This window comes from Varroa destructor, unplaced genomic scaffold (assembly GCF_002443255.2).
Source record: "Varroa destructor unplaced genomic scaffold, Vdes_3.0 BEIS01000003.1, whole genome shotgun sequence".
Lineage (NCBI taxonomy): Eukaryota > Metazoa > Arthropoda > Arachnida > Mesostigmata > Varroidae > Varroa > Varroa destructor.
In genome coordinates this window covers 22,050,637-22,064,123 of record NW_019211456.1, presented here as the reverse complement: position 1 = coordinate 22,064,123, position 13,487 = coordinate 22,050,637, and the positions used below count along the sequence as shown (strand labels likewise).

The 13,487-nt window shown below is 43.1% G+C and overlaps 1 protein-coding gene across 7 annotated transcripts in view; it reads right to left on the bottom strand.

Annotated features, from left to right (window-relative positions):
* LOC111247395 (transmembrane ascorbate-dependent reductase CYB561-like) overlaps positions 1 to 13,487 on the bottom strand; it is a 104,038-nt gene that overhangs the window by 63,888 nt on the left and 26,663 nt on the right. For 5 of the 7 annotated variants that reach the window (XM_022798234.2, XM_022798236.2, XM_022798233.2 and 2 more), the window contains exon 2: positions 152 to 1,637. The exons of the other annotated variants lie outside the window; for them this stretch is intronic. In XM_022798234.2, coding sequence (XP_022653969.1) covers positions 152 to 252 — 101 coding nt within the window. In that variant the 5' untranslated portion in view covers positions 253 to 1,637. The remainder of the gene's footprint in view (positions 1 to 151; positions 1,638 to 13,487) is intronic. 7 annotated transcript variants of the gene reach the window in all.

Sequence of the window (13,487 nt, the reverse complement as noted above, 5' to 3'; positions counted from 1 at the left end):
CGTTTGAAGACTACAATAGACATTGGATGACAATGCTACTTATGAGCAAAACTTCTTTATACAGTAACACTAGTAGTCTTAATCCTAAATAAAATAGTCACTTGTATTTTTCCTACGCATTATTTTATCGCTCTAGATTAAGTGTACTTACGAATAATTCGTTGGCGATGGCGTGTACTGCTCGTAGTGATAGTTGTATGGCGGAGCTGAGCTCTGCGCATAGCTGCGCCGTCCGTACGGTTGATCGTACATCTCCAGTTTATCGACTCGTTAACACTCTGATTGGTAGGCAGACAAACAAATTCACTCGCGCAGCAGTCGCGTCACGAAGTACTGACAACTCTGTGCGCGGTAACGATCGTACACTACACAAACGCATCAACACGAAATTGCTAATAACACCCAAACAACACCATGAATTCAGTTCTTCTAGCCGAATGCTAATTAATGAACTTCCACTTTTCACTAATCAAACGAAGCAATTGCGTCGTCGTTCCGTCCCGCTGAAGCGTCCCAGCATCTCAGTGATGTATTGCGTCAACAATAACAGGGACTTCTTTTTTCTTTCTTTTCCTGAAACTGAACGAGTTGAATAGGAGAAATCCTCGTCGTCGAGTTTTTACTGCCGCGAACACTCTTCTTTCGTACGTGGCTTGACACAACTAACCCAAGCGGCGGCGATATTTAGTGATGATGATGATAATGACAAGCCAAGGATCACTGACCCGCTCCTGCAAACCTGCTGCTCTATATATCTACACACATGTATATATATATATCGTGCTCTCGTGTCACTCCGCTCAACTTTCGTCAGCTCTCCGCCGCCGGGAACGGGAGAAGCAGAATGCGGAGGCCGGCTGACGGTGAACTCGGCGTGCTACCGCGCTCAGTGGCGGGCAAAAACACAGACGAGTGGCTGATGTTACTACACACACAGTCTGCACACAAAAGCAAAAATCCGTTGTCTCTTCGATTCGATGACTACCGCAGGCAGAACCAGTGGCGGCCGGCATACACAACACAACTTGACTCGAGTCTGCTTGTGATTCGTCGGCTGCTATCGCATGAATCGGCTGGCGCTCTCTACGGCACCCAAACTACTTGCTCTTCTCTTGTTGTCACTGCTCTTCTTTGTTGGTTTTCAACGACTACAACTTGTGGCGACTGGCGTTGTTGTTGTCGTTGTGCGCCTTTGCCCTTTATAGCTTTGTTAGCTAAGTTTGCCCTCGGAGAAGTATCAGCCAAGCTGAAAGAAACTGACTGACGAACTAAAGTTGATAACTGAGTATCCGTAGCTTTCGTTATTCGTCACTATAGCTGTTATTTACGTCGTTATGATTGAAACGGAGTACCGCGGTCTATCTTACGCGACTGTTAATGTTGAGCTGACTGTCCTGTTCTGGTTTGTCGTATCTCTTAGCTAAGAGTTCGCTAATTCGGACACAGAGCAGGAGGCACAACGTTTTGAGAATAGCAACATTCGTCGGTTTGTATCAGTGGTCATGAGCGACGGTTACCTCGCTAATCGTTGACGAACGAATGATCCTGAACCCACAGACTTGTTGTTATTCCCTCCATGAACCGACTCTTAATCGTGTACAGTTCTGGATCCCTCGATCTCAGCTACGGCTTCTTTTCTGTGAAACGAACGAAACAAGCGTCCCGCGCACGGAAAACCAATGGCGAAGACGGCAGTAACAATGTTTGTTATTGTCAATCACTTTTAACTGGACGACGGTCGTCGTACCTATGGATGTGAGTGATTAAGTGCCGAGTGCCAGTGGTCAAAATGGTCAATAAACGAACGGAAAGCTGCTGTTAGTAACGGTGGCTGCTGGCGCGTTGTGGTGCCTCATCAAGCCCACCTCGCAACGGATCTCCTCTCCCCCATGTTTTGGGAAAGAGGCGAAGTTGGGCGAGGATGAAGCTGAGAAAGAGCCGCGTTTCTGCGTTGAGTGGTATCTGTTAGCTGTTACAAACTGGGGTGGTCATACTAATTAGAAATCACTTGGGAACAACACAGGAGCGCGAAGGAATCAGAAGAAAGGATACGCCTCATAAATATATATATATATACATATATAGCTTATGGCATATGCTCATTCGATAGACGGACGCTGTCAAGATGAAAAAAGTAGATAAACATATAGGGACGGTCGGGTATTTTGGCTAAAACCATACCGAAGGTGAAGCTCGACACATACATTTTAAAGGCGCGGCTGTGGAACTGGGGTGTGAAAAATCCGAATGCGAAGTTTGCAAGACGTTCGCAAACGACGTGACCCTAATCAAGGCACAACCACTGTGTGTTTGCCTGCCATGTATCCTTTCTATCTTAAGCAGTATGTCAAGCTTTTAGAAAAACCCCAGCAATAATATTGACCACAGTCTTGAGTAAATGTTAGATGGGTAAAGCGGAAAACACCTAAAGCCGCGATAGAGGGCGCCGTAATCGTTCAACGTTTAGTAGAGTTGAGAAGCTTGGTGTGAAAAGGAGGGGGGTGAAAATTGTAAGGAGAGGTTTAAGCGCGGGAAAATTAGAATTAGATTCCCATTACAATGCGGAGCAAACAGTGACGACTGCTAGCATTCCAAAACAAAACCCCTTAAACTCGGTACACTTTCACCGCTATCTTACTGAGACTACTTTAGCACGCAGCTTCTATAATACAGACACTTCCCACAACTACTTCCCTAGTTATACAGATCACCTTCTAGCACGGGCGCTAATTCCCGCATTGCAAACTGAGCTGGACTAGTACTATAGTCTGACGAATGATCTTCTTTCAATTATTGCCCTCGACTTGTTGGTGATAGTGACCCTTTCATTCGCAGCTCGGGAGTTTGAGCTATACAGCTATGTCAGAATTAGTGAGGCCCTCAGTGGGTGTAACGACAGCTGTCGGTTGAAACAGTTAATTAGGTAGATATAATGGTTTCTGTCCACCTGTGCCGCTTCACCTGGTGACTGAGACTCTTAGGGAACAGGTGGGTACTGATAGGGAAGCAAGGCATGACAAGGGATGACGCTATACAAAGCGAGATGGGAACAGGAGCTCAAAAATTAAACAGGTAACGAATAATGTGTATCTTTTTATCTCTTTGAACTACTAACTGTTATAGCTATACTGTTTGTATTTTTGTAAAGGTCTGCTGGCGAGAAGCTTCTGCATGACATTAGGATTTTGAAGGCTGGATCACTTTTGGTTAATCCATCGAGAGAAACGCGCTCCAAAGACGACGAAACCCGTACAAGCCTTATATATATATATATATATATATATATATATATATACGAAGAAGCTGTGTCAAGTGAAGGGAGATACTATAAGAATGCATTTTTAGGCTTCGATTAGAAACGTATAGATATTAAAGGATGCACAGTAGGCCTAATCGGACTGCAGGTTGCGTATAACAGTCGAACAGTAGCTTCTGTAACGTTGTTAGAGAACTTTGCAACCGTCAAAGATTGCGTTTCTGACGGACAAATGTGTAAATTTCACTACAGTAGCATTTTGTGAACGCTGTCTAAAGGGTTTAGGACTTATCCGGTAACAGATATTATTATTTCTTATCTTAACGTTTAAACATGTGTCAACTACTTCTTTTGTGGCGCTTTTATTTCTTGATATCTTGGCTAATTCTGGGTGTTTGATTATCCACCTTTGAAGATCTTGTAGTTCAAACCTATTGACGCAATAGCCGAGAATCAGAGTTTGAGTCTCCTTAAGCACTAAGCTGAACGTACGCGTTTAGACTAACAACAGAATTTCTTTGCAATCAATATTTTATCACAGATTCCTCGTTTGGTTATCCTGCATTGAACAGGCTCCGCCTGGGCACCCTTGCTGTCGAGGCTCTTCTCCCGTTCAGTAAAGATGGCTTTCTGCCTAGATTGCATGCGTTGCATATCTGCTCATTAATAAACGGTGCTAGTTTACGACGTCAATGTCAATCTGTCACTAATCTGGAACTCTGAAGATTCGGCGATCCGCTTTTTTATAGCTCGATGCCTTTGCTGTTCTTATAGCTCGGGCACTTGTTCCGAATGTCACTGCTACACTATGAATATAACACAGAAACATTTTTTTCATACATTTTTTTACGCCTGATGGCCTCATACGTACGGCATTATGTCAAGTCGATTCATGGGCTCACACAGGAAAAATAAACTACCAAGCGACTGTCGAAAAAAAAAAAGGACGAAACAGAGGTTCTCCTGGCCAACGCTGTGTTATGTTAAAAATAACCAGAGATAAATGAACCTTTCGACGTTATCAAAGCTTTAACATGACTGAATCCAACTCCCTAAATCCATCTCATCTCATATCTGTCCAAGAAGGATGAAATGTGTCTCTCTGGGTTTCCTGTGCTGCTGCTGCTGCCTATTAGGCTATGCATTCTGCGCTTGCTCGCTTGTTGCATCGCCATACATAAACAAAGATAGTGGAGTAGAGTTCTTCCATAAAACTCTCGGTCATTTAGTTTGAGTTGACCCGCGAGTTGACTGGCAATCATGTGTGGGCTTTTAAAGCCAGAAAAGTCATTTGAGAGATCTACGCTATCCAATTGCCTCTCCATTATTTACACTCAAATGACACATTACAATAGGTGATACCAATGCGTCACGAGAAAAAGAGATTACATGCTTGGGTAAGGTTGATTTAAATTGAAAACAACGTTTTGCCAAACCCATCTGGCAATGCTTATCAATAGAGGACGAGCGTCGTCATCAATTTTATGATAAATTTCTCAACTGATTACAAAATAAATATACGCTGTTGGTAATGACCATATAAAAACAAGCTAAGATATAATAGAAGCAATCAAAAATACGTGACAAAACATAACCACATTAGAGACAATAATGTTATCCATATAAATCAGAGCTGCTCATTTTATTCTGAAATACCACTATTTTAGAATCGAATCCTTGAACATGATTGTGAATGAGTACCGTAAAACCGGAACATACAGCCATCTAGAAAAAAATATATATATCGCAATAGTTCTCTAGGAAGCAGCTGTATTCTTTCCATCCCAGCCATTCTTCTATGTTGCCATTTAAAATGTTTGTAGCTCTGAGCAGCGGGTAACTCAACTTTCGGTCATCGGCTATTCAGCAATCAATGAAAAAAATGGATCAATGTTTCCGGAAATAACGTGTGAGAACAGGGAGCAATCAAAATGTCACCAAACAAGGCTAATCATAGCATCCTATTGAGCATATAGTCATTGTGATAAATATTCCATAGAAAATTATTGGAAATAAGGATTTTTGTGACAATCTAGAAAAAGTCGACTCTTTGGTTGAGCGGCACGCGCAGATTTATTCTGCTATTGCTAGACAGACTGGTGATAAGTTGCTGATTCACTTCTTACGGATAAATATTTGGTTGCATAAATGGTTATCAGGACTATTTCGAATATGTTTGAGACTGTTGCATCGGACCACTCCTTACGTAAGGTTTTCCTGCCTTTTGATTCGTTAGCCTGATAATCCATTTTCCGCACAGATCGACTGATGTTACAAAGAAATTGTTCATCACGATTGAAGAAACGATCATTTCGCCTATTTACTCTTCGTAGAAGCGTTCGCTAGTTGGTGATCTAAATCCATGGTCAGCTAACATTATTAATATAATCTGCTACAAAATTCGGGGCGTGATCTTACTAAATTGAGCGAATTTTATGTTCGAAAAAGTATTAGACTTAGAGAGTAGCGACTGGCGTTGAGGGATACTCAGTAATAAAACCAGCAGCCTCGTCTGAGTAAACAAAGAGATTGTTCGACTTCGCTATTGAGCTTTTTCGGTAAGCTTTAAGGTACATAGCCAATTTAAAGGATGCTTTGTTATCAAAATAATTAGTTCACGTGCTTAAACGAACGTTACTAACCGTTAGAAGAAATATTAATTATCTGTCCTTGTTCCTATTCAGCTTATCTCAGTTAAGTACATAATAGGCGACCAACGAAAACGACTTTCAAGATATTACTGAATATACCCTTGTTTCATAACAGAGCTTACCCGAGCACCCGACTGGAACAATGGCCTTCATTTGTAGCCCCTTCCTAATTCACGTTTCTGTCATCTTATAAGCTCTCTTCATTCTATACAGTATATATGCACGTTTCTAAGTGTATGTAGAGAGTGTGCTGCTATGGTTTAACTATATTCCATTAGTACTCTTTTGTTAAGATCGTTGCCATACTTAGTTTCGCCAATTCTAAGGCCGACATCTTGTAACGTAATACTGGAGCCTACACAGATAGCGATTCTACTGTGGGGCTACGTTTCACGAAGCAAACGTGTGCTAAAACAAACGGTGGAAGCAGTGAGTTCGTTTTTCAGCACGCATATAATGCGAACGGATTCTGTCCATTAGCTGATTCTACTCTTAAGTACATACGGCGATGACAACTTGTGAGAGAGTAGCGCATAATAATGAGGCTGTTTTCACCCCTTAGGACACAGCAGACAATCTACTGCTGGCTGCTGCAGACAACATTACCCGCGCTTGCCCCTTGTAGAAAATTTCAGTTTGAGTAGCAGAAGGGATTTAGGCAAAAGGAAACGATTACTTGTGCCGGTGCGTTTTCGGTGTCCATCGTCGTATCTACGCATAAATGCGTAATAGTCTTTCAATGACTATGTATGAGGATTTTGAGAAATACGGGCTTCTATGTTTTAGCTAAACAGTCCCAGAAACCCTATCGCACTTTTTTTGCGAAAAAAGTACAGCTTTGCAATGGCAACAAGAGTATTGGTGTCGGGTGGATCAAGAATATGCTCATTTGGCTTGGACGGAAAAGTTAGAAGAAGAAGGAAAATGGGGAAATGCCCCTATCTGTGCTTCGCCATTTCGGGTTGCGTTGCAGTGGATCGCAGACGAGCAAAAGCCCCAACATTGGGAAAAATCATCATATACGTTAAGCGACAAAGAATGTAAATAGAGAAATGGAAATAAGACGATGATGGCAGGGGACAGTCGCATGGACAGCGACTAACTCCGCTTTTACTTTCAGGGCGTGCCTATAGATGAGACGTACGAACGAACTGGAGGGATAATATAGTACCACAGTAGCCAACTTGAAAAGCACTCCGAACATACCCGTGAGACAAATGGATAAAAACGTACTCAGCAAAGGCAGCAGTAGCTCCAGCAGCGCAAGAAATCACAACGAATTTGAAAATCATTAGGAGCAACGAACGGGTGGCTGCAGACGTCCTCCAGCCAGTCTGAGTCGCTGAAGCTAAGTGCCGATGCATCGCATCTATACTTGAAGGGCAAATAATCCTGCAGGGTACTCCACTAGAAAATACTGCTTGTTCTGAGGCTTTTTATTTGAATAAACAAAACATTTGCCATAATGATTACTAGCGGTGAGCAAGGCGATGATACACCAAATCAGGACAGCTCGCATATTGTGCGCCTGTATCATATAATTTAAGTTGTTTCGCTAACCCCCTCGATGTTCAGTGCATAATATCTGTATCATTTAGCCAGCAGTGGCGCGCTACATAGCCAAATACAGCCTTGTTGTAATCGGCTATATTGTAATGTTTGTGACGGCGGGCCACCCCAAAGCTCACTGTACAAAACAGTGCGAACGAAAATCTGTAATTCACCTTTCAAATGACCATAGATAACTGGGATGTGCTACCGCAATGATCGGATATGACGGACATGTCAAACGGAGCTGGCGAGTCACACTGTTGTTACACGATGCCCGTGCTGACTATATAAGATGAGCTTTCCAGTCATGGGTATTACATTGTACCACATTGACTAGCACTAATCAGTTGTATATCGTGCCAGCAGTGTTAAGGAATAATAGCAGCAGCTCAGTTGGTTTACAGCTGGGCTGTCGGCTGACACTTTTTAAGAGTGTCAGAAGAAAAGGCCAGGAGAGTCGGACCCGCTCCCATCGAGGGAGTTGTTGCGTGTTAGTAAATGGCCAGCGTCTAACTGGGCGAGTCGCGAAACCTCTAAAACAGTGGTTGAAACAACGTGACCCACGGATTTTAATGAGCCGAAAGGAGGACACGCCTAAAATTGCCAACCGGATGTGGTGAGAACCATGCATGAAGCGCACATTAGTGAGTATGCGGCCAAATACCTTTACCCAACTTAATGCTGTAGAAATTTAAACGAAATAAGAAAAAAACGATTAGTTTGTCCGATACGCCAAACAATGTAAATTTCTGGAAACGACACCAAGGAACAATGATTATGCTTTTATCAGAAAAAGGGATGTTTCCAACAGGATTTTTGAAACGATCGACAAATCAAAGTCTAGATCATTTATTTAGGAAACGTTATAAGCCTATGATTGTTCGTTTCATGGCTATTTATTTATTTGTGTATTCACTGCCAACTGGTATACGTTAATCCCATCGTTAGATATGAAAATCAACGGCGTAGTAACGACTACCGAGAAAGTCTTTTGTACTATTCGCTTTTAAAGGAAAGCGGTGTACTGCATATACGATTCCCATAAAGCGGGCGAGCTGTAAGCGAATTCCGAACTGATCTCCTATGATCCTCCGGTGACCCCCAACCTGGCCGAATCTGCCCAGTTGTTCGGTCATGATCCGTCATGTAGTTGTCTACAATTATTTGTTCTTTCCCACTTGACATTTAGAACTCCCAGATCGTTCACCGTGCCCTGCTGATCCCGATACATAACAGCGTACTCGAGAAAGACGCTTCCTACCCTACATTTCCGAAAAGCCTTCGAGGAGAATGGACCAGATCCAAAATGAGCGGAAAAACGAGCAGATAGGTAGAGGACTGTAGCGAGAGGGAACGTCGAAGAACAAGGACGACATATCGTTCCACCATTTCCAGTCGTGGGCTTCTCCAACCGTCGGCTGGCGGGTTCTCGTCGAACCCCTAACGCGTTTCCTCCTTCAGGCGAAGTTTTCCCACGGTCATCGCCATGACTACTATCGGGAACGTAGTAGCAACCAGTCGATCGAGCACGACGAAGAGTCTCAATCAGGGCCAAAAGGCTATGCCATGGGATAGGGCAAAAGAAGGCAGGGCCCGAACCGCGCAAACATTGGATCGTTGAGGCGAGCAGCGCCCCTTTCTTTTCCCACCGATTTAGACAATGCTGCTACTGCTGTGCTGCTTCTGCTCTTTCTGCTGGGAAAGAAAGTGCCGTAAGTGAAAGAGACCTAGCAGGAAATATATGGAGGCACCGAGCGAAGTCGAAAGCAGCACCAGGCGTGGAATGGGTAATGGCCGGCAGCAGCTCGACCGACTGTGTTCACCGGAAATCTACTTCCCATTACCAGGAGTTCGAATATCGAGATCGGCAGCGAGTAAATGCGTACGTCAGGGGAAGAGCGCGATCAGGCAGTGGCACGATGGCGAAATTGTGCAGGAAACCAAGTGGAGTAGTTGTGATAGAGGAAGCTACACAAACGAACGTGGATTGGTTACCGCCGTTACTTCTGAAAAATCGCTAGGACGGGACACACAGTGATATCATGATGCTAGTAAACACAGTGCAGGATGTACACCCGTATATACGCATATATATAGAAATAAAGACGGTAACTTAGTCAAAGGTTGGATTCGCCTACAAAATGTTTTCCGTAGTGGTGGCGATAGTTCAATGGAATTGAGGGGAACGCCTTGTAACGCTCTACTTTACTATCTTGATCCAACGTCCACCAACATGTTATATCTTCTCGTAGCAAGTGTGTGATTGCAATTACCCCACACTGAGTGGTCCTCCGCACTCCAGTAGAGGCTGTACTTCAGAACTGGAGTGGGGTGCGGTGAGGTAGTATCGGAGAAGCGAAGTGTTGTAGAGAAAAGGAACAAGCGGAGAGCTCATGCGGCGCAAGGAGGCGAATGTGCGACATATGAATGACGTCGACGGTCGATCCACTGTCGGCAAACGTTATTCGGAATAGACTGCCTTCGCCCTTATAACCTAGCAAGGAGAAGGTAAAAAGGAACGACCAGCTTTAGAAATATTGTTCGGTTATAAGCACATACATGTATATATATACATAAGAAGGAATGAGCCTGTTTTGCTAAACACAAATTACATTTATGTAGACGCGCTAAGTAGCTTCGTGCGCAAAATTTAGAGAATGTTTGAAAACGTTTCTACGAATGGCTGACATACACAACAGCGCACGGATAAGCATATATATAATGTTCTACATTTATATGTGTACAATCTAGAAAATTGCAAAACCTTATTTGAAGTAGATTGTGGAATCTTGTTGAGATGATTACTACTGGTATTATTTAGAATGTCGCCAAGTCTACTTTAAAAGCAGCAGCAGGCCATACGATAGTAGGTGGCAGTTTGCATTTGGACCTTTGATTTCTTCATGAGCCGTTAATGTTACTATTATAACTGATCCACTGTGACCATCGACATTTCCCCAGCCGCCGTTGAGTTACGGTTGTTGTTTTTATCGTTGCTGTCGTTGAGTCGGGCAGTAGAAGTTGGCAAGTTGCCCACGGGCTGCAGCTACGTTATGCTATTACATAGATTTACCTCCTTTATCCCAGTTGTTTCGGCGGTGTTATGCGACGCTACGGGATCGCCCATACGACTGCCCGGTATACCATCAGCAAAGACAGTCAGCAGGGAGGTAGTAGTCACCGTTGCTTATAGGACAAATAGCAGCGACTGGCCGACCCAGGGGCAACTGAGCCACTGACCGTCGGTCCAAGGGGCTTTCCTTCCATCCGGCGTCCACAGCAGCCCAGTCGTTGAAGATGACGATGGTCGCTGCCTGTCTCTGCCGCCCAGCAGGCAGGCGACCGGAATAATTCGAACAGCCCCTTGCGCATCATTTGCTTCTACAACCAGGCTATGACAGCCGTCGCGGCCGTAGCTAGGGACGCCGTCATGACCAATGGAGCCTCGGAACCAGCCTTCCGCCTGTCGCTTGTCTCCACCCGTGCTCGCGCTCCTGCCATCGGCCGTTCTAGCGTCAGTGGATGCTGTTTCATATTTCACCAACAGGAAGATGAATACATTCTCGTCCGATGCAAGCAGGCAGTTGCCGGCCTCGGAGGCCTCGATGGGCATTTCACACGCACACTGCAGAAGGGGATGGACGAATAGACAACCAACGGCAATGCGCATACACACGGCGTTGTTTCGGTTGCCCTAGTAGTCCGTTGAAAGGAGCTTGGCTGACCCTGGTTGCTGCTGTTGCCCTACCAGCGTGTTACTACGTCCAGTGGTGGCAGTAGACGAAGTACCACTGTCCCCAGCTACGAACACTTTAGCCATCTCCATTCATTGCTAGTAGCATTAACGGATACTGTGAAAGAGGATACATGAACGGTTACGATTATTGAACGCCGCTGTTCTCCTTAGCAATTTACCTCCCTTTCCTCTAACTCCGCTGGCTGCAAAAAGATTTCTTTTTAAACGTGTTACGAAGTGACACGAAGTATTGAGCTTATTCGCTCGGGTTTGTACACTTCGGCTTCGGAAGGAAGATGAAAAATGTTTGCATCGACTCCAGTTCACTACATCGCCATCCCATCGTTATAACAAGCACTATTAATAATAAAAACTACAATTACAGTAAGCATTAGGTTTATCGTCATGCGATCAGTTGATTAGGACGGATAGTTTCAGTGCACTACGAACGATACGCCTCAAGAATTAATCGAAATAAGATTGTTCGAGTGCTGCACGATATTTGCACTCTACTAATAATAGAATATTGTGTATAAAGTTGTCTTACATTCAAGATGAAGCAGGCTCTCATCATTAGATATCATACGTACACATGAAAGGTAAGCCTTTATTGAACTGATAAAAAGTTAGTATAAAGTATTGGGCAGTATTGCAATTGAATTTGTTATTTTCTATATGGGGTACGATGCATATAGAGATATTTTCTTATACTTCGGCTCTAAGACCGTATCTAGATAAAAAAAATTTTTTCATTTAGATACTTTCTTACGTGTGCTAAAGGGGACATTCTTGGCGGCCATATTTGTTGAATGTTATTCACCACAATTAAAGCCTCAGCTTAAAATCTAGACCACTTGCTAATCATTTTCAAAATAATCGTTCTTTAATCCGCAAATATTTTTCACAGTAACTATGCTTCAAGCGATATTGGCAGTTCAAAATGTAAAAAGTCTATCTGAATTAGGCGTTGGGCTGATAGCAGGCTAAAAAACAAAGGTTCGAAAGAGCCAAAGAGTCGAAAAGGTACAACGAGGCGCAAAAATAAGAGCCTCTCCGGACAACCTTACTGAAAATAAGTATTTTCTTTTCTCCTTTCCTTATCAAAAGCTCATGTATATTAAAAATGGTGTTTTGAACCATACTGATAAAACTTTAAGGTTTTCATTTTCTTTTAATCTTATTAAAATTACCGAGGATTTTCCGACTTGCTTGATGAAAATCTTCTACGGGCATTTAAGAAGACGCTTAAAAAGTGGCAATAATAATGAAAACTGGCATCCAAAAGAGGAGTTTGATCCTAATGGGGGTTTCGTCCAGCACAAAGGGCTCGGATGATAGCAAAATTGACTTCGTTCCTCACTTCGGCTGAAAATCAATTAAATTAATAGATCGCTAATGATATTTGATATTCACTTTACAGCAGCTTGTGACGCTGCGTCTTTTGATCTTGGCGTGATACTTCCTTGTTTCGCGTCAGATTTCATTGAATGGCGTTGTGACGATGATGTGCCGACATGTTCAGTATTTTTTTACGGCTTTAGCTTGTCTCGGGTAGTTGCATTTTTGAGGTTACCACTGCAGCTATACATATTTATGTCGAAGTCTGCTGGTTTTTAGAGTCTCAAACGGGTTGGTCATTTCGTTTACAGCTCTTCTGATGTTGTAAATCTCTTTCAGAAGACCACGATCCGATTATTTTATGCAGACCCGGTCATAGACATATAAAAATTACGAGAAACACCTGCAAGATAGTGAACCACAAGCGTATGATCAAACCACAATGATAATGGATACATCGAGAAAAAATACACCGTACTTCGTACAAGAAACTGGTTATGTTTGCCTCACAAAATAAAGCAGTGAGTATGCCTTGACAAACGTTTCACCATAAGCACGGTCTTTCACTGATCAACATTTTTATAACTAATACAGATTTCACACATTTTCAAAGAAATCCTCATTAAAAATGCATAGTTTTAAGAGATATGATAAAGCCAATTAAAGAGCTCGCATCCCTGAGCAAGCGGTCAGGGGTATCAGCTGGGTTCTGATGACGGTCTGCACTGAGCTCTCCGGGCTTTCTATTGCTTGCTCAGAGCCTATGTACATACAATGGAAAACATTTGAATAGACAGAACAAACATGATACCACAACTGATCGTATAATGTACTTATGCAATAGATGATTCAGCAACTACTGTGTTTATGTAGCTCAGCTGACCATTATATATGTACTTAACATTAGGGCAGTCACACTCGTTCACACTGCACAAAGCTACAGTACAAAAAAGGG